At 40.0% G+C, this 22,347-nt stretch overlaps 1 protein-coding gene across 3 annotated transcripts in view; it reads left to right on the top strand.

Annotated features, from left to right (window-relative positions):
• Window positions 1-22,347, top strand: part of HDAC9 (histone deacetylase 9) — a 546,793-nt gene that overhangs the window by 323,904 nt on the left and 200,542 nt on the right. For all 3 annotated transcript variants that reach the window (XM_068152479.1, XM_068152478.1, XM_068152477.1), the window contains 3 exons: window positions 11,821-11,949; window positions 14,210-14,325; window positions 20,600-20,722. In XM_068152479.1, coding sequence (XP_068008580.1) covers window positions 11,821-11,949; window positions 14,210-14,325; window positions 20,600-20,722 — 368 coding nt within the window. The remainder of the gene's footprint in view (window positions 1-11,820; window positions 11,950-14,209; window positions 14,326-20,599; window positions 20,723-22,347) is intronic.

Raw genomic sequence — 22,347 nt, 5'->3', positions numbered from 1 at the left:
TCTGCTGTTGAGTGATATAGTTACACTCAGAGAGAAAGTTTGACCCCCTACTGTGCTAACAGCCTTTGAATGTGATTTAGCCACTGGGAGATTGAAAACTGACTGCAAAACTGGTACTCACTTGAAAAGAAGTGGCATTTGGAACCAGCATACATTGAGAAGGAAAATGAAGTCTGCATCTAATACTTTGGGGCAGACTCTCTAAGCTCATATTATATCCCCAAATATTTTCAAAGGAATGAAAGCATGGAAAGCAGAATGCTAATTTATTCTAGCTGAATTACTCTTTGTACAATATTGTGGCAATATAACAAGATTCTATAAAATCTTGTTGAGGCCATTCAGTCACAATAAGCCTTTATGTGGTTCTCCGCTTAATACCACTGTACAACATATATGTATATCCTGTGCCAATGGAATATGCATTTTCATTCTTTAAACAAAAGGATACACTCTGCATCCCCTAAATGCTGTGAATTCATCCACAGGGTTTTGAAAAGCAAGTTTTAATTTTTCTTCTGTGTTTATGTATCTTAAATGTTATGGTCGATATTTATGATGTGTCAGACTGTTGATCTGTAAACCAAAACATTTTCAAACATTCTAACAGTCAAGTTCTTGTGCAGCTGCTAATACTTTTATATCTCTGTGGGGGTTTCAAAATATTCCTTAATTCAATTCCCATTGTCTGCATAAGAAGACTATAATATAATTAAATCCAGATGTTCGCTATATGTTATTCCAAATATTTGGGAATGCAGTGCATCAGTTCCAAAACTGAACATTGGACGTGATGACTCTGAAAAGATACTTGTGGGATAAATAGGCAAATATATATTCAAATAATCATTACCCTAACTCTTCCTATGACATTTGCATAGCGATTCTGATAAGCAAACATAAATGAAGCGTACAACATATTGTGTGTTAGCAGGGCAGTATATTTTGTAGCTCCCCACATCCTTGAGAGCAGCAACTGTATAAATATCCTGTTTACACATCCAATCTCCCTGAGTACTAGAGTTGTTTAGTTCCAGCCTACAGCAACATCCCCACAAAGGTTGCAATGATTGTTCATCAGGTTGAGAGTAAAAGCAACAGGAACCAGATCGACACAAGTCAAATGACCCTAAACTGATCTGCGTGGTTATAGGGCCATCCTCCAGGCAGAGGGGACATTGTGGAGCCTGTGTCATCCTCATGGGACCTTACTAGACAAAGATGTCCCATGAACACTCATGTATATGGACAGGCTATAAGCCTGCAGAAATCTGACCTTTGCCATTGGGGTGAACCTCTTTTCCTTTCCTTCGGGCCATGAACACTTACTGCTACTGACTCCTTGTAAACCCTCTGTGGTTCTGAACCTGCATGAAGTCATCAATTCATGTGAAAGAAGACCTCACATTCCTTTCAATCTTAAGAAAGGAATACCTGTTGTGGGTTTTAATCACAGCCTGCTTTTGCCTTCCAGTTTTATTTGCCATATTTGTAATACAAAATATAGCAGTATCTTTCTCTGCTCCAACTTTACTATAATGCTCTTGGAAGGTAATTGTGATTGAATTGGTTACTTTAAGATCAGATTTAATGGGCAGCAAAGCTGAATCATTCTTCCCTGATACCCTAATGTGTTTTTCAGTGCTAAGGGAACACCAAGTGTCACACAGGCATTGTAAATCATGACTCTCGGTGTCTCGGTTCCTTGTGCTGTAATCTGTCTAACTTTAGTTTAATTAGTCCTGAAGTGGCATCTCCTTATTAATCTTTTTAAAAAGAATTCAGAGAAATTATGATAAAATCCCAGTTCTCTAGTATCTAGAATGATGGGATGCATAGCTAATGAGGTAAAGGCTTAAAAGTCTTGCTCTTTCTATGTTTACAATTCGGTACCAGAGTTAACATCTTAGTTTCGGTGACTGTGGTTGCTCAATAACTCTCCTAGCCATGTGGATTATTCCTTTCTGTACGAGATGCAGCAGAACTTGTCAGCAGTGAGCTTCACACAGCTCAGCTGCATAGAGGATTGGGACAGTCCTAGGGGCTAGAGGCCAAGACATGCAGCCCTTTGCACAGCTGCATTTAGATGCTCTGTGTTGACAGACTTTCAAAAGAGCAGAGCAAGGGGAGCTATTGCTTCACTGGATAGATAAATATACCATAAGGAGAATATGTAGCAAAGAGCAGAATTTAGCCTAAACAGCGTAAGATCAGGCTTTAAAATTGCCCACAACTTTCACCATGGATACGAGTCATGTGTTTTCTGCCAGGCATCCGAACGGCTGAGCAGCACATGGCTCATTAACTTGCAATGAGACTGTTGCATCAAAATGACCCAGAGAGGTTTGAAAATCTCTCCCTATTACTGAACGCTCTTGAAATTCATACTGACTGTTGTAAGAGCTCTGATGGAAGCTGTGCACCTTTGGAGACCTGACCGCTTAATGAAGAGAACGTTTGGTTGTTGAGATCTGTAATTCTGTCTATCTGACTGAGAAAACACGATCTGCTTGACAAAAGTTTACTGTAAAACTAACACAAGTAGAATAGAAGTTGTTTTCAAAGAAAGTTTTGATGGGTTGTTTTTTTTGGTTGGTTGGTTTTTGGTGTTTGGTTTTTTTTACCTCCTTGAAATAAATGCAGGAATTCTGGCAAATGGCCATAACATTTGCATTTTCTTCAGTCTGTAACATTTCATTTTCTGTGTGCAAGTGTTGATGCAAACCAGCAAAATACAGTAAATTCCAGTAAAGGTTAGCTCTAGCCAAAGGTTTTTCACAAATGTTTCTATCAATGGAATTTTGCCTTACATTTTGGCTTTTGTTAGAAGAAATTCCTGGGGACATCATCATATCAAGTATAAACCTTTTTTTTTCTCTCCTGAGTGTAGCACAATCATGGCAGAATGGGAATGGCAATCACTATTTCTCTTTATTTTGGGTTTATGCCAGCTGAATCTTTCCTTGCTGATGGAGTTGTAAGCTTACAGCTCTCATTTTGCTTGGGGATCTGAAGGTCACTCTCGGCAGTGCTACTTTGTAGCTCGCTTTCTAAAAATTGGAAGCATCCTTAATGCCAATGTAGCATAGGGGTTTTAAAATAGCAAGTAGTGCTAGGTTCTTGCTTGGAGGGTGGAAATCATGTAATTTCATACAGGAAAAAGGAGGAGATGAAGGATTGTTTAATATTGTGATGAAAGAGAGGAAGAAGGCTGTGCAGCACAGTCATGAGGACCACTTTGTAAAAACCATATTAAGTTAACCTGATTAGGCAGCAGAATAACAGCATGGCTCTTGCATAATGAGAGCGAAAGAGTCCTGAAAGAGAACTCAGCAGATGTCATTTAAAAAAAGAATACAATTAGAATCTTTCCTTACCATTATTCTTTCTTCACTTAGTGACTCAGTAATTTACTGGAGCAGTTGAAACCGAGAAGAAAAACGTTTTGCATGTGAAAGTTTTTCTCCTTTTCTGCCACCAAATTCCATTTCTGTTTGCATTTTCTAGGAAAATACTCTCCTGTGAAGTAACAGTATATGAAAAAGCTGGATTTCTTTTGGTCTTTGGTAAAAACAAGGCTTAGAGGATCACAAACCCTTAATTATTATGTCTGCCAAAATGAAGGAGTCGAGCTCAGTAGAGAGAAGCGTTATTTTCTGCAGCGCTTATGAGCGAGCACAATAAATGGGAGAGGCACTTTGTTTATTGAATCAGGGAAACAAGGCAAACAGGAAATTAATCCCCTCATTTTATCCCATTTTTCAGGGATGCTAAGCATTCCTGCCTCTCAAGAGTCCTTGTTTTCCTGCTTTAATTAACAATCTTGACAAATTTAGACTAGGTCACGTGCCCAAAGGAAATCACACCAGTGCTTGGCATAAAGAGAAGGCAGTGGGGAAAGTATCCTGATTCCCAGCCCTTCTTTTTCTTGGTTTCTCTTCCATTATTCACCAGACACTTTTAGGTTTCCTAAATTCACTATCAGAAGTTTGAGAGGGTATAATTAGTAGTAAGAGATCTAGAAAGAGAAGAATGTTTCACTTACAGTAAAAGAGGGAATCTGAAGCAAACTGTCGTTAACAGCTTCTTCTGGATTCATTTAATGAACAGGCCAAGACAGAGTTCAGCCCTCAGGAGCCAGCAGATCTGAGGCAATGTAATTCCATAGTAGCTGGGCTGCAGTCTTGGGTCCATCAGGGCTCCTAAACTGGCAGTGAGGAGGGATTCCCTGTCACTCTAATTTAGCTTAAGTGGGGAAATATTTCCAGATAGTTCAAAATAAAACCGAATGCTAGGATAGGCTTAATGACACTGTCAGAGAGAAAAGAATTTGTGTAGGTCTGCTTTGGTATATGGAAAACTTCCAGGGCCTGCAACAGAATTCAACAGAAGCAATCACCAGGATGATTCCTCTAAGGACCATCATTGTCTTCCTCTCAGTGCAAGATTGTTCCTCATACTTACTTTCTTTAACACTTTAAATTGAAGGAAGCAAAGGTGTTACACCTGGGTGCATCTTACTCAGTTTCAAGATGACCTGGATAAAAGTTTTTCATTGTCTTATTGTTTAATCAAAAATCCCACTACTTGTATATATATATATCACTTTCTATCTTGCCAGGAATTACTTTGTTGTGCTAGATACCTTCATGTTATCAGAGTAATTACACAATCTTGGTCAAAATACTACATTAGTTCACCTTATGCTGCCCAACGCAAAGGCCAGAATTCAATTACAAAGTTCTGCTTCATGAGGTTGTTTAAAGGTTTCGTTACACAAACTCTATATGCTTTCAGAAATGTTTTATAAACCAGCATTAACAAGTAGCCTACTTAACTTTTTGATAAACAGGTAATGAGATAGTAGACACCTTTTTGATTTTTGAACCTAAAGAAAACAGCTTAAATAAGGAGCAAGGAGCAGTTTTGAAATCTAAAGCATTTTAAGAGACTCTTTGAAGTCAGTAGAAACTGATTTCAGTGAGACTGGGATTTTATTTCCATTGTACCTAGGGCAGGCCCAGTTGAAAATTCCTAGACAAGTAAACAAAGAGCATCTAAAAGATGGCAAAAAGAGAGAAACAGACAGAGAAGTGAAAAAGTGGAAATCACGTGGTGTCAGATCATCCAAAATAGAAGACATTGGTTAGTAAAGATTGCACTTCTCCAGACTCCTGCAAAACAGTTTCACTGAAAAATCTGTTCAAACCCACAGCTCTAATTAAGGGGTTTAGCTGCCAAATAACATGTACTGGCTAAAGCCAAGTATTACAGAGCCATTCATGAACAACGGCAGAAGCTTTGTACTTTGCTTTTGATTTTCTCATGGGAAAGTAATATAAATGAGAGTGATACCTCCCTGTTGGCTCTAACTGTTAGAAATGCAAAGCATGCTGAAATTGTACATAATTCTCTTCCAAAGGAAAGGAAATAGCATTTCAATGGTTTTCCTCAGTGTCTCGTTGAGTTATGGTGGTTCACAATTATTCCTGTTAAATTACTCTACCAGATGGAAGGTTACATTGTATATTTAGCTAATTAAGTTGCAAGGAACTGAAGTTGGATCCCAGAGTGCAAAGAACCTATCTAAAAGTAAATTTGTTTTAATTCCATTTCATTGTGAAGTTGTAGTGTCAACTCCTAATTTAGACTTTAAACAGGTGGGGTTTTTCTCCTAACTTGGCTTCACATGGAGAGATCCTGTCACAAAGTCAGCCTCGGTTACAGAAGTTAGACAAACACATTTTAGAAGTCAAAATAACTTGGAGGACAATTTTATCTTAATTTGTCTTCAGTAGAACAGAAGTGCTTTCCTACTGTTGAGCTGAGTTTGGCCCATAGTTCTCATCTTCTAGGAAAGTAAGATATACTGTCTTTTGGTTGCTGTTGTTTTCTTGCCATCTTGCATTCTATTTTGCCTTTGGACAACTCTACATTAGAGTCCTCTTCAGCAATCTAGACCTGCCCAGCTCTCATCTACTGATGACATTGATGCCCAGTTAAAGGTGATGGTGTTTCATCATGAATTTCTGACAGCCATTGAAGTATTAGATTATACTTCTTGTCTGCCATCAATGAATTATCACTGCTGGGTATTTTTCTAGTTAAAAAACATGGGATGCAATCGCCATATAAATAATTCCTTCTATAAAAAGTAAGTCATGTATCTAGGGGTCAAATTGTGAGCCTGCAGAAGCCTCAGCTTTTGAGATTAGGGGATTATCTCTGGTATTTCTTCACTGAATAATATCTTTTTTTATCATGCAAAATTAGTGACTCAGTGGATATTGTTGGAGAAGCTAGGGTGAAGAGTGGAATTTGCTGTATTTGCAGGAAGTATGGTATTATATTTGCTTTATTTCTTCCCAGCTAGAACCGATTGATGCATGGTTGGAAGGGAGGGAAAGAATGGAGTGGAGACCTAACCAGGACTGCTGCCAGTCATGCATATCTAAATTTGGTTGTGACCATTCAAATGAGGAATGCCCTTTATGAAATGGCTTGTTTCACCTTCTTCTCTCTCCTCTACACCTCTTGAGAAATCAGATGTGATTTTGCTCTAAGTGCAAATTTGCCTAATTTAAAGATACCCAAGGAAGATGTGAATTCGTTTTAAAATACTCTTTTATTCTATGTTTCAAGACAGTATAATATTTATTTGCTTTTTAATCCCCCTCTTTATATTGGGAAAGAATATTAGTTTACACAGAATAAGATTAAGGTGGGCCTGAGGCAGCAATAATGTGCCATGGTTTCTGCACACTTGACATGTAATGAGGACTCAAGAAACCATGGCCTTATTGAAACCACTGTATAGCCTGATGGTGCAAATACGGAAATGCTGTGTCTGTCCTAAGGAATAGAAGTTACTAAGAATTGTATCAAGAGGCTTGTTCTTTGGCCTCACAGATTACATGCAGAACGAGTATCAAAGGGTTCTATCTCGCACCCATCAGCTTTTCGTGAAAAATAGAAAGATCTCTAACTCTGGCTAAATGTAAGCACTACAGTAAGTAATTCCCTCATCTAACTCAATAAATCATTCCTATAAAGATAACACTTGTTTGCATGGATAATAAACCAGACTGCAATGAATAACAAGGAAAAGTTAGATATTTCAAACAGCTTCAGGGAATATGTCATTTTTGAACCTTCTTTAGTCAAACAATGAAAATTTGCTAATCTTGTTAAATTGGCTTCCTTAGCCTGAAGAGAGCTGAAGGGCTGTGAGATCCTCTCTAATCTAATTAGCTCTTTTACCATGTGTTTCACTAAACCTGTTTTTTTATTTAGGGAATGGATATTTACCTTAGTCTGAATAAATAAAGCCTTGTACCTTTTACAAAAGTAAAATAAAGCAAAGGACTAAAGGGTTTCACATATGACCAGCACTCTCCTTAAAGCAAATGGTTGTACAGGAAACAGTTTCAGTATATGCTGAAAACACATTAGGTGATACCAGCCAGAAAAACAAAGTGTCTCCATCCTGTACTGTTGTATCTGGTGCTCCCCGCCTCGTTGGGACCACCCAGCGGTCGGGTCCATGTAGTTCTTGGAAGAGGTTTAGAGGGCATGTGTAAATAGCTTTCAGTCACATGAATCTAATTCAGAACTCTTTCAGAATGGGTGTCTTAAATCACCAGAATTTGGATGTCGTTGAACCTACAGAACTGTACTACATGCTGCTGTCTCCCAGTTTGTCAGCCAGTGGGGAAGATGTCCATGTGTCCAGTATGATCTTGTATTGGTGTGTGGCCTTCTACAGCAAATGTCAGTCAGTCATATATGAAAACAAAAAGTCTCTGCAAATCTTGTCTATACCTAATATATTGAGCTATGTGGAGGCTGCTGAAATAGCTAGCGTGGGACTGCCTACAGGAAACCAGAGCAGAAGCCAGAAACTACAAGCAGAGGACAGACTATTTTCATGTCTGTGAGAAAGACATGCAGAACAGGAAAGGCTGTGAGAACATCACATCTTTCAGAAGGACAAACTCATTCACAGCTCTCCATAAAGCAGCTAAGGAAGCTGGAAGCAGTTTTGGTCCCTGACCTATGTTCTCTGTCTCTCTAGCTTTGTGCTTAGCTTTGGTTGCATTCACAGTTTTAATGAGGAAGACATATTATTTTCTCATTTATCCTTTCTGATTGGCACAGGGCTGTCTTGTGCCAATCATTCTATCTACATCACTGAGAGGGGAACTGCTAAGTTTCTCCCTAGTCCACTACCCTCACACTAGCTTCTTTGGAACCTTAGTCACACCTCTTTTGGCTGTTTTTGTTGGTGCTGTGGTATGGTGGGACTTGACTTCTCCCTTGCTGCTTTCTTATATATATTACTGCAGTGACTGGAAGTCCACAGCATAGACCAGGAGCCTATTGCATTATTTGGTGGAGCTAACAAAGTGAGGATCTCTTCACAGCATATTTCCTTACATTTTGCTCCTCCTGTTTCACTTGAAATCACAACAGAGATCTCAAAGTTACCTCATTATCCACTTTCAGTATCTTCTTGAAAGGCACTTCCACAGTGCTTGAAAGAAACTTGACAAAGGATGAGCCACAGGTATGCTGGCAGCACCACCATCATAACTAGTACCATCTCATTTTTTTTCTTGTGCCTCTGGTGGTCTATATGCATACATCATCCTTTTGTCCTCTAACTTAGACTTTATCTCAGGCATAGAATGTCATGGTTGTGTGTTGTAAAGCACATAATGTTTATCTGTGCATGGGTCTCTGGTGCAATAGTATGAAAAACGGCATCCAATTTGGTGTGGAAGAAGAAAGATTCCCCTCAACTATGTTTTCCTTCATTGATACTTGTTAGGTGTAAGGCAGGGAAAAAACCAGTAACTCCTGCATGGAGTACAGCATAGCATGTAGTCAAATGATCACAGCTAAAGAAATAGAGAGTAGCAGCAAAGACTTACTTCAAGATTGTGAAGTCTCTGTTTCTTAATTCTTTCCGTTGACCTAATTACATTAGAGAAGTCCAGCTTATTGTTTCAAAACAATTGGTAATAACAGCTGGTGCCTAGACAATAGGAAGAGTTTATTTTTCTCCAGTAAGATGTGAATTTTGCTACTGTTGCTCATGCTGTAGCCAAATTTAGTGTCATTTACCTCAACTGCCCCACAGCTTTTCTAAACCAGCCTGCCAGTGAGGAAAAGGAAATGCTTTCACTTTAGAGCCTTTCAAGGTTTGGACAAAAGCTCACTTTCTGTTCTTCAGGTTTCCTATGTATGGCTTTAGCCTCAAGATGAGGACCTGCCCGCTGTGCACCCTCTCCCATCCCCCATTTCCTGCCTGGCTTCATTAAATGCTGATTTGAAGTTGGCACACACTTTTCTGATACAAAAGTAGTACTGTGTTTCAGGAGCCATCAGAAAGCAGAGCATTATTATCTTTTACATTCCCTTCATATATATGTCCTCTCCTGATGCACAGAAAGGATTTTTATCCTTCTTAAATATCTCTGTGTGTTTAATAAAAAGAAACAGTGAAGCAAAGCTATGTAAAAAAAACCCTTCAGCTCAACTGGGAGTAATCTGGCCCCAGGCTATACTCTTCAATGCTGGTGTCTGCAAATTGCTAATATTAAGCAAAGTGGAGTATAGGACATAATGACTTCACCAAGTCATTTTCCTATCTCTTATGTTTATGTTTCACCAGCATGTTTTTCAGGATAGAATAGTTGTTGTTTTTTCCACCTGAGCAATTGTGGTTATTACAATTAAATCAATGTGTGCTTATACATAAGCTTACATATTAACAGTGTTACTTCTTTACTCCTATGTGAAGTCACCCTAAAAGATGAGAAAGAGCACTGAGCTGCTGCTTTCTTCGTCACCTCAAGCCAAAGCTCTTAGTTCAGTGGAGGTAATTATAAGTCACTACAAGGAGCTAGGCAACCATTCCTTGAATTGTGTATGATACCTTCTGTTGCAGTTTGAGCTAATATGAATGAAATATTATAAATCAAAATAGCCATAAGTGCAAAAAGAGTGAGCAACTTTTCTTCAAAACATCATCATACCTGGTGACATCTAGTGTGATCTTGGCACTTTTTATATGGCATCTTAGCAAACAACTCAACTGTACTCCATCACTAGAATCATTGATCTTAATAATGATAACAAGTGATAAAACACGAGTTTCCTGTGAATATTTTTATTATTAAAGATTTCTAGTGTTGTATCAGCCTACATATCTTGGTCTGAAATGTACCCAACACACAGGCCACATAGAAGGGAGTGCTTGTCCCAGAGCGATGTAGTAAGTGACAAAGGCAAGCGACCACAGATACTGCAGCTTACAGCAGGAGGTACAGTCCCTTTGCTCTTGTGTGAGCATTTCTAACACCCCCTTCCCTGAAGGAGGAAGAGGAACAGCAGGAAAAAGATGTTCAATAATGCATGCTGGGCAGGGACTAAGAATTGGAAGAGCAGGGCTGAGGTCACGCCCCAACATGACAAATGCTGAATTGAATGGAGATTTCATTTACTCTCTTTTTCTGCTAACTCGTGGTTCTTCTTGGGGCATAGGAGAGAGAACAGATACCAGTTTCCAGTTCTCTCTGCTTTGAGATATTTCTTAGCCAAGCCTCAGTTCCAGAAAGGGAAATACAAACAAATTCCGTTCCACAATTATCTTTCATTAGCTCTTAGCAGTCTGTTTGATAAAGTTTACTTAGAACAGGTAAATGAGTACATGAAATATTTTGTCATGCTAAAAACACCACAGAATAAAAAGCACAGCAGAACTTCACTTATGGCTTCATATGAAAAGACCATGTCCATTTAGGAAAGCAAGGTGGAACTTGCCCAAGGTGCATTAAATGTAATCCTAGTTTTTTTCTGGGAACTGGAATCCTAGGTCTTGATTTTCAGAGCAGATTCTGTGTAAATGTTCTTAGGACACTGTCATAAATCTAGTTGCGTGATGTGTTATTCAGAAAACATTGAAGTTCTGGGCCTAAAATTGCTGACCAAGAAATGTTCTGCAAGTAAGGCTTGTCATAATTTGTATTTCTAAGAGAAATGAAAAGGCACCAGCAGAGGCTTCTCTCTATTTTTATCATCAGACCACAGTCCAATTACAAGGTTTAAAGTTCCAAGCTGTATTTCCAGCCAATTTTTTACCTACAAGAGAGATAAAAACCATGTAGAATAAAAGTTGCATTCTTTTCTTAGTACTCATGATATTAACAATAACTGATGGGTAAGTTCGGTGTTTAAATGGGATGAGAAAGATACTGGCATCCAAAAAAATTTCAGCTGTCTTCCTCTCTTTCATAGCTTCTAATCTAAAATGGGAGCAGCAGATTGGCTGGGGAAGATGAGTAGTAAAATCTCTTGTCTCCAAGCTCTGCTTGTATCAGATGAGGTCCTACAGGAATATCAGTGGTGTCTGGCACAACTAGTTGTTTCTCACTACATCTACCTGAAGGGAGGTTGTCATGAGGTGGCTGTTGGTCTCTTCTCCCAAGTAACTAGTGATAGAACAAGAGGGAATAGCCTCAAGCTGCACCAGGGGAGGTTTAGGCTGGACATGAGGAAAAAAATTTTCACTGCAAAGGTGTCAGGCATTGCAAGAGGCTGCCAGGGAGGTGGTTGAGTCACCATGCCTGGATGTGTTTAAAAGCTATGTAGATGATGTGGTGCTTGGGGATATGGCTTAAATGTTGGACTTGGCAGAGTAGGGTTAATGGTTGGACTGGATGATCTTGAAGGTCTTTTCCAACGTAAATATTTCTATGGTTCTGTGAAAGCAGTACTTTAATTTGTATTGATTTATTCTGTCCTCTTAATTTCCAGCTTCAGAGCCCAATCTGAAGGTACGTTCAAGGTTAAAACAAAAGGTGACAGAAAGGAGGAGCAGTCCTTTGCTCAGGAGGAAGGATGGGACTGCCAGTTCATTCAAGAAGCGACTCTTCGAGGTGACAGGTAATTAAGAATGGAGAATCAGCTGCAACTGTTTGCAGAATAGCAGCAGTATTTTGGAATTAAAACTTGTCTGCTAAACAAAAGGTTGGGATTTTTTTATCTGCTGCTGAGAAGAAAACCATACAAAATAAATAGCTGTGTATAATTACATCTTTATTACATATAATTACATCATTAATCTACAGCTTTCCACCCCTTACTAAAATGTCATTTTCAATTTGAAAGTCATGCTTTAAAACCAGCTTGGAAACCAGTCCTTTACAACAGCAAGTACAAGAGCAAATAAATGACAGGCTGTTGGTAGTTTTCTTCCTAGCTCTGACAATAATTGACAGCCCTACAGATTTGCATTATAATTATTAATATCAGCTCCATGACATTTTGCACCTTTCATAATCCAAACTTCCTTGATCAAACACCTTGACCTGATGCCTTTTTCTTCTTTAGAAAACCACATTATTTTATCTGAAAGTAGCCCTTTATTTAAAGGCATTTCTGTTCCATGAAAACTAATGAGAATAGGATGCAAGAATTTTACCTGACCAGACAGTGTAACAGTGAGCCAGGACTGGTGGTAAACGATGGAGAACAGCTTGGCCAGCTCATGTGCCAGCTCTCTCAGCACCCTAGGATGGATCCCATCTGGTCCCATAGACTTGTGGGGATCCAAGTGGCTCAGCAAGTCCCTAACTACTTCCTCATGGATTTCAGGGGGATTATACTGCTCCCTGACTCCATCTGCCAGTTCAGGAGTACAGTTATCCTGAAGTCCTCCTGCCTTACTATTGAAAATGGAGGCAAAGAAGGTATTTAGAACCTCAGCCTTTTCCTCATCTTTAATTACAATGCTCCCCTCCAGGTCCAATAAGGAGTGGAGGTTCTTCTTGCCCCTCTTTTTAGCATTAATATATTTATAAAAATGCTTTTTATTGTCTTTCACAGAAGTGGCCAGGTTAAGTTCTAACTGGGCTTTTGCCTCTCTAATTTTTCTCCTACATGATCTAACAACATCCTTAAACATATCATGAGTTGCCTCCCCGCCTTGCCAAAGGCGATACACCCTCTTTTTTTCCTTTAATTCCTTCAAGAGCTGCTTGCCCATCCAGGCCAGTAACCTTCCCCACCAGCTCACCTTTTGGCACATGGGCAGAGCCTGTTCCTGTGCCTTAAAGAGCTCCTGTTTGAAGTAGGCCCAACCATCCTGGACCCCTTTGTTCTTAAGGGCTGCTACCCAGGGTACTCTCCAAATTAGTTGTGTAAACAAGCTGGAGTCATAGTAGTATCATAGTGTCATAGTATCAGTCAGGGTTGGAAGGGTCCACCTAGTTCCAACCTCCTTGCCGTGGGCAGGGACACCCCACACTAGATCAGGCTGGCCAGAGCCTCGTCCAGCCTGGTCTTAAACACCTCTGCCCTCTGGAAGTCCAAAGTAAGAGTTCTGTTATTGCTCCTCCTTATTTCCCTGCATATTGAAAACTCCACTATCTCATGGTCACAGTACCCTTGACAGCCTCCTACCATCACATCTCCCACCAGCCCTTCTCTATTTGAGAACAGCAGGTGAGGCAGAGCCTGACCCCTGGTAGGCTCACTTAACAGCTGCATCAAGAAACTGTCCTCCATACACTCTAAGAACCTTCTGGACTGCCTCCTCTCTGCTAAGTTCCCAGCAGATGTCTGGCAGGTTAAAGTCATCCAGAAGGACAAGGTCTGATGATCTTGAGACAGCCTCCAGTTGCTTATAGAGTATTTTATCAACCTTGCCATCGTTAGTTGTGGATGTAATGATTAGTCCACAGTGGGCTCATCTCCTTTCTAAACAGAAAGGCCTCATGAATTGATGGCTCGTTATCCTGACCTTTGCAAGCCTGCTATCTCTGTCATTTTGATCTCTGACAGAGACAAGATTCTTTGCAACTAAAAAGAAAAGACTTTTCTCTTTGCACGTTACAAGTTCTGTGTCTGTATCTCTACCTGATACTGAGTATCATACCATCTTTATGGGAAAAATAAGGAGTAAATTCTTCCTTTGTGAAGCAGACTGATCAGAAGGGGAAAGAACTAAAACCTTGTTATCACTGTAAAATGAAACCCAAAAGAAGTGGAGGATGAATTAAATTTTTTTAACAGAAGTAAATCTCATAACCAATAGCTACTTTGCAACAGGAATACCTCCCTGTGCCATAAAGAGTATACAGTTAATCAAGATTATGTGTTTCTTTCCAGGGTGAAATTTATGTGTGCTTAATCTGTATTTCAGAATCCTCAGTCAGTAGCAGCTCCCCTGGATCAGGTCCCAGTTCTCCAAGCAATGGCCCAACCAGTGGTATGACAGAAAATGAAACCTCAGTTTTGCCATCTAACATTCAAGCTGAGGTAAGACTTATTTATTGGGTAGATAATTGTTCAGGTTTCTAGACTGGAGACATTTAAAACTTCAACTTCATCATACTCACAAGCAGAGTAATTGCAGAGGATGTAATTATCAGGGGTACTAGGACACTGCAAGCTGACATCAGAGTATGTTATATATGAGTTATGTATCACAGTATCACCAAGGTTGGAAGAGACCTCAAAGATCAGCAAGTCCAACCTGTCACCACAGACCTCATGACTCGGCCATGGCACCAAGTGACCGTGTGCTCAGAAGGCCATCATAGATGAGGCACATTTTTAGGAGACGCTTTGCTAATAGCAGTCCAAACAAAAGCAGCAGTAGTGCTACTGGAAGAGTGGGAGGGAGCTATGGAAGGAACATGGAAGCATCTGTGGTGCAGAACATTACCGTCTGAGGTAACCTGAAGAAGTGCCCGGTGCTGAACACCAATCTTTCGTGTAAGAGTGATTTAGGCGTTGTTGACCCTAGCACATATTCATTAAGGTGGTCCCAGATGGCTGCTGAAGTAGATTTGTTTAATTGCAGTATCTGAGTTAGGTGAATAAATGCTTTTTCACATCTGCCTTTTATTTTGTTGTACCCGAGTTTCCTTACCAGGGAAGTTCTTGCCAAGATCACCGACATGCCAGGGGGCTCAAATACCTGTTTTATAAAGCAAGATTGTACACAGAAGGAATCTTAGCTCCTCCTTATTCTGTTTCATACATACGTGCCTATAAAGACAGGAATGCAGATGGTAAATCAGTTGTGATGAACCTCATTTAGCACAGATGACATGTCTGAGGTCATGCTATGGCAATACCATAAAGGGAAGCAAGAGAGAATCAAATTCTGCAATATTCTGTATCCAGTGCCTGTATGTACAGCAATTCCTGTTCTGGTGGCAAAGTTTTCTATTAATTGTTGCTTTAGACTGCTTATGTTAGGAAACTTGCATAAAAAAATGTGATTTCACAGAGTTTTAACTAATGGAGCTATTTCTCCAGGTCAGTGACAGGACATTCACCTCAAAATAACCAGGAATGGGCAGTTCAATCTCCAGCAGTGACTTTTCCCCATAATGAATTAATTGTGTGTGTGAACTATGATCCAGGGGGCAGGTGGGTGACCTCTGCACACTGATTAGTAGCCTCTCTCTGGCCCGTAACCAAAAAGAAGGGAAAAAAAATTGCATTGATGGCTAACATGTGGTCTTGCCTCATAGGCCCCCTGTATGTGATTGCAAAGAAGTTCAAATGATGCAGAGTAAGATCCATCATTTGGCTAAGATCAGATCCTAGTTTAGTGGTATATTTTAATACGGGGAGTGTTTTAGATAGAAGCTTGCCATATGTGGGTGTCAGTGCTGTATTAAACATGAAATCTGTTGGATCTTTTATTGACTTGAGGATACTATAAAGCACAAAGGGAATGATGGCTCGAACTGATACATGGTGCTTGTTACTTTGCATCTTACTGTTTCTGGACCTTTGTTCACAGTCCTGAACCACAATCAGACAGACATACAATCTGGTCAAGATGGCAATGTCTGTTTTGGGGAGATTTGGAAGGGTTGTGGGGACAACCAGCAGTTATATTCTCTTTATCAGTAGAACACCACACTGCATATCATTTGCCATTGCTGTGCCAGACATCAGAAATTACAGCCTCGTTGTACAATCACAGATGCTCAAGTAAGTCTAAAAGGTTCCTTTAGAAGCTGAGCTCTGTGTGCTGGAGTTGGGTCCCTTAGCTCACTGGAAGTGTGCTTAGAAACTGAAATTACGGACTTCCATTTCTGGATCCAGTTGGGCATTTCTTTACCTCTCCAATTACGTGACTCTTACTACTGTGGGCCTGTGGGCTCAAGCATTCTTCCATAAGTCTCAGCTTCGCTGCATTTTGACTTCGGTGGGATTTTCTTTGGTAGTTTAACAGCAGCCAGGCTCCTACGTCTCTCTTTTCTAGTTTAGCATTAGCTGCCAGCTCTCAAAGGCAATGTCTCTAATCAATTTTTCACCAGATACACAAAGTACAGGAGTTTCTAATAATAGGCTAAGTGTTCCAAAATCACCCAGAAGATCACTTGTTTGCTGTAATCCTGCATGACTCACATCGTTGCTGTTGTTTCATAATCACTGTTGTGACATTTGCAGAAAGTGTTGTGCTCATATCTGAGTGGGTGGGGAGCTGCGGCTTTCGTGGCAGCAAATAAAACACATTTCACTGGGGGAAAACAGGTTGCTATGACAGAGAGCCATTTACCAGTAAAGCATGAGTCAATACTGTAAATGATTACACTCTGGTGCATAGACAGAATTAGAGCATTATCAGTAATGAAACAGCTTTTTAAAGTGTTTTTGACATATCTGTTTGAAGAGAGAGACTTTGAAGTGGTTCACCCTCTGGAGCAGACAGTCTGGTGGGTGGACATTTACATTTTTCTGAATTAACAGAAGTGTGCTGCAAATGCTGCATTTTTGCAGATAATCTTTTACTATCACAGTTCCCTTAATGGCACTTCCAGTACCATTTGTTAAAACACTGGTCTCATTATATGAAACTTGAAAGTTAAACTCAAGATTTTAATTGCACCGTATAAATAAGATGCTGTTTTTATGAGGCCCAGTTGTCTCCAGTATCATCAAGGTTCACTGCAGTAGCTATTTGTCTCTCGCAGTGTGCTGTACACTTTCAGGTCACCTGCTGTGCTGGGGCTAAATCTTACTTGCATGAGAAATGCAAGCAGGATAGAGGCCCTGCTCAGCATGTCCCTTGGGTTCAGAGGGACAACCTGCCTTAGTCATGTGAAATGATTGATTTGAGGCATTCACAGCCTGGTCAAAAGCCATTGAAGGCAATGGGAAGTTTCCAATTGGCATAAGCAGTCTTTGGACCATTTTCTTTCATTTGTGCTTTGGATAGCAGCATATCCTAGAATATCAGCTAATTAGACAGGAGATACGAACATTTGTATGACAGGTAAGCACGTACTTGATGTGTGCAACCCCACAGTATTATATTTCTGGTACTCAGCCACCTGAGGTGCTCTTTACAAGGGGATAGTGGAAAAATGTGTAGATTTACAATCATAGCATCATAGAATTGTTAGGGTTGGAAGGGACCTCAAGGATCATCTAGTTCCATGCACCCTGCCATTGGCAGGGACATCTCACACTACATGAAGTTGCTCAGGGCCACATCCATCCTGGCCTTCAAAAACCTCCAGGGATGAGGTTGCTACCACCTCCCTGGGCAACCTGTTCCAGTGTCTCACCACCCTCATGGTGCAGAACTTCATCCTAACATCCAGTCTGAATCTACCCATTTCTAGTTTTGTTCCATTCCTCCTCATCCTATCATTACCTGACATCTAAAAAGTCCCTCACCAGCTTTCTTGTAGGCCCCCTTAAGATACTGGCAGGCCACAATAAGGTCTCCTCAGAGCCTTCTCTTCTCCAGACTGAATAGCACCAACTCTATCAGTCTGTTCTCATAGGAGAGGTGCTCCAACCCCCTAATCATCCTCGTGGCCCTTCTCTGTACACACTCCAGCATGTCCAGATCCTTCCTGTAATAGAGGGTCCTGAACTGGACATACTCCAGGTGGGGTCTCACCAGAGCAGAACAGAGAAGGAGAATCACCTCCTTTCTTTTGATGCAGCCCAGGATGTGACCAGCTAGTGAGATTTGCTTCACATGTATGTGAAGAGAGTCTAATTAATTACCAAAAAAAAAACCCACCTCAAAAGCCTTAAGAAGAAAGAGGGTAAGTAATTTGGAATATTCAAAGCTATGACAACCTTATCATAGCTCCAGAGTTAAGAAGTAATGAAGCCAAGGCTTCTTCCCCTCCTAAGGTACAAATGTGTGTAAAAGCATGCACACCTGAAGTAGGGGCTCCTGTTTCTGAGCAGATCCCTGCAGCACAAGAGAAGTGTCATAACTAATCATGGTTACTTGCTGATCATCAGTTACTCTTCCATTTTGTTGTTATACTCTGCTTTAAGAAAGGGTAACTGTTCACAAGCTATTTTAAGCATCTGGAAGCAGGATCCATGGACCCTATGAGTAAGTACCTAGTGAAGCAAGGAGGGCAAGTTGCTCTTTGGGGTAATTTAGGTGCCAATCCAAATGATCAGGTCTGCATGTAGGATAAGGGCTGTGGCTTAGCTGTTGTGCTGCCAGATGACACTGCTGGCATCTCCAACTTGTGCCACCATTTCAAGGTATTGTCAACTGTGCTGTAGCTGGGGTCATGCAATTCTGCCTCAGCATACACAGGACCCTAATCTATGAAGGTGGGCTGCTAAACTTATGTTGGGAGAAGATGTTTAACAGACTCTTAGGGTAATATCACCTGAATGTATGTTTTTAAGCTGGTTACTTAACAAAATGGAAACCAGTGATTGTCAGTGATATTTGAAATTGGATGGGAGTGCTCTTACTAATAAACTCCTTTTCTCAACATTTAACTCCCATGGTACATAATATGATTAATTTTTCCTCATGAAACAATCATGCCTGACCTTAGTGTGGGAATGTGTTCTACTGGTATACACCCTGTCACTGTTGTGTTTGCTAGAAGGTATTAGAAGCATACTGAAAACTGAAAAAGGAAACATTTTTGAGTGGCTTCGTATAGATGCTGCAGTTGCTGCACATTAGAACTGCTGCAGTGTCCTTTGTCATTTAAATCTTTATAGTCTCCCTTAGTAATAGCTCCATGGTCTTGACATACTTGATGGTCAGAGGTGGATGTTATCAAGGCCAGATACTGCTAGCCAGGAATTAATGTAATACACAAGTGAAGCTTCTTTGTTTTGTATGCTATCTGTTGACATTCCCTAGGTACCCAAAGAAAATTACAGAGATAGACTTCTACTGTTGTTGTCTCAGTGATAGGTCATATCTCCAAACAAACTGTATGAGGAAGGTTATGTTTTGGAATAACATCCTGTGTTTTTGTGCCTAACCACTTCTCATTGATGGTCTGAAGTTGCATTGTATTAGCACAAAGTATTTTACAGAGTTAATTGATATTCCAGGTTTGTCCAAGGGAAAATCTACAGCTCCCCACAACATGCTTGACAAGTTATTATATTTACTTTAGTCAAAGCCCGAGTGTGCAGTATCCCTCTTGGAGGTGGTCTATTATTGGAGTCCCATATGCTTTTTGTTTGGGAAGAAAGCAGTCACTGTGTCATACTGTTACACAGGGTATTCTTTTTCAAGGATGTTGTTCCCTTGGGGACCATATCATGCCAGAGTTCCTAAGTCTAATAAGACCTTTGTAGCTCTTATTGTGTTAAAGTTCTGGGAGGGAAGCAAGAGTTAAACAGAAAATGTAATTCAAGCAACTATAGTAGACCACATGTTGAAAAACATGACTGTTAAAGCAGAAAGGCAGAGGCTTCAAAAAGATTCCTGTTGTGGTAATGTAACTTTTTATGTTTCTTCCCAATGAATCTAGAATGGAAAGACAGAGGGTGATCTTTGTAGGATGTCTGGTTTTACTTGACAGTAATTAGAAATATATCAACAATTCCATGTCCTTGAAAATTATATCACAAGGCTTCAAAAGAAGTGTTAAAGATTTTAACTTGAAGGGAATTAGGATGGCTGCGCAGGGTATCCCACCATCGGGGAATGATAGGATGCTGGGTTTGTGTGTATGCACGTAGAGAGTGGCAGGCAGTACATTTGTTTGAATGGCAGATGTGGCAATGTGCCTCACTTTCTACCAAAAGTTCCCATGTCAGTGGCAGGAAATAATGCCCCTGAAACATCTCCGTATCGCCATTGGGTTAGGAAAATACATGGTCTAGTTAGCAACCGCATTTCATACCTTACAACAAAAGTTAAAATAGGCATGTTAAAGTTCTCTAGTGACATCTTGGATTTGACTGAATACACTCCTTAATTCATGGCCTAAACTGCCACTGAATTTCTAGCAGTGAAAGTCCAGCTGATGAGGAGAACTGATGTTAATCTGATGACAAGAGATGGTCTATGAATCCTCTTGATTTCGGGTTCCTGTGAACATTTGATTTACTACCAAGAAATAATCCCAGGCACATAGGAGTTTTTTTCTTGTGAAAATCAGTCTGAGGAGTTTTTTCATAGGGACAGTGCTTTATCTGGAACCCCACTGGGACGCCAACCACTGTGTGATACAAAACTGGTTTACGATATACCAGGATAACGAAGATAAATAGCCAAGATATAAAGCCTAGAAATTATACATCTGGGGTTTTTTCTCCTTTGCTCCAGCATCTGGTTTCCCAGCAACGCCTTTTGATACAGGATGAGTCGGTGAACTTGTTGAGTCTGTACACATCCCCTTCTCTGCCCAACATTACTTTGGGACTTCCAGCAGTGCAACCTCCAATCAGTGTAAGTGACTAGTTTCAAGCCTTCCTGTCTACTTTTACTTCCTCAAAACCTACTTTCTGACTGTTTGCCTGTTTTTAGCATTTTGGAATGTAAGCAATTCAGAGTAGGAAACAGCGCATTCTTTGCACTGGGAAACATCTGATCATTATGATTTAAGGGCACATCTTGAAAGCAGTAATCATTGTTAATCTCAAATCAGCAAGTGCCAGTGTGGATCTTAGCTAAGTATGTGCCACATGCGTTGCATTTATGTCTGCAGATCAGGTAACAGATTTCACACATGGTGAGAAGTATATGTGGAGATCACTTAGTATAAAAGTTAGAATTGTATGATCACCCCTGCCTAATAAAGTGAAGCACCTGTAACTTTGTATGAAATTCCAGTAGCAATCTAAACTGGGCTGGAGCACAGTAGGGGAAGTATCACTAGATACTTCCTGTTCCTGCAGTTAGGTTTGTTATTTGAGGGGTGTGATATCAATCAATCAGTCAGTGATATGTGAGCAACTTAATATTTGAATGCCAAGCAATATTCATATGACCTCTGTTCAGTCTGCAGCAGTCACCTTTATTTAGAGCTAATCACAGAATCATAGAATCAATAAGGTTGGAAAAGACCTCAAAGATCATCAAGTCCAACTTTTCACCCAAGACCTCATGACTACTAAACCATGGCTTCAAGTGCCATGTCCAGTCCCTTTTTGAACACCTTCAGGGACGGTGACTCCACCACTTCCCTGGGCAGCACGTTCCAATGGCTAACGACTCTCTCTGTGAAGAACTTTCTAATATTAAATCAATACTTGAAATGTACAAAACCACAGATGTGGCATGTATGGAAACCCTTGGTGATGGATAAGGATCTTTAGATAGAGACCAAGGTACAATAATCTAGAGGTAAAATCTGAAGCTCAGTAAAATATCTGAAAAAAATTGCCATTGGCCAAAACTTAACTTCCCTCATTTCCAGCAAAATATTGTAAAGACACTGATATAAGTCATATGGTAGTGTTATACATCTGAGAGTAAATTCTGTGGATATTTTAACAGTTTAAATACCTTAGAATTTGGGTTGGTAACTTGGTAGAAAGACTAGGAGTTTGAATAAAACTTTCCATAGCGTAGAAGAAAGACAGTAAAAAAAAATCCATACAATCAGCTATGGTTTGTAGTATGTGCTACTTAATTCCAGTGCTAAATGTAGTTTGAAGTTAAAAATCATGTTATTTTATGGCTTTTTCAGTGCATTTACTGTTCTCACAAAAAAATACATGGCTGCAAGCCAACATTTTAATATCGGATGCACAACTTTGCAAAGAAAATTGTGTAAGCTTGACATCAGCTCTCTAGAAGCCTTTCATAGATACTTATAAGCAAATTATTCTTTTTAAGGGGCAGAAAACTTGAACTCACAGATTCACAAATTGCATGAGGTTAGAAGGAAACCCCAACAGTCCTCTTGTCCGACCCCTCAGCAGTGATCATGAAAAGTAATGTTTAGTTTTCCAGGTGATATCATAAAAAAAAAATCCTTAGCTGCTTCACAAAAAAATGTAACTCACTTCAAAGTGATTTTGTAGCATTAAAATGGAAATGAAAATATGTTTAATTTTCTCACTCAAATT

Source organism: Melanerpes formicivorus, unplaced genomic scaffold (genome assembly GCF_026170545.1).
Source record: "Melanerpes formicivorus ecotype bairdi unplaced genomic scaffold, bMelFor1.0.p_v2 SCAF_23, whole genome shotgun sequence".
NCBI classification, from domain to species: domain Eukaryota; kingdom Metazoa; phylum Chordata; class Aves; order Piciformes; family Picidae; genus Melanerpes; species Melanerpes formicivorus.
The sequence above is the reverse complement of the archived record's forward strand: the minus strand, read 5'-3'. Positions and strand labels throughout refer to the sequence as shown.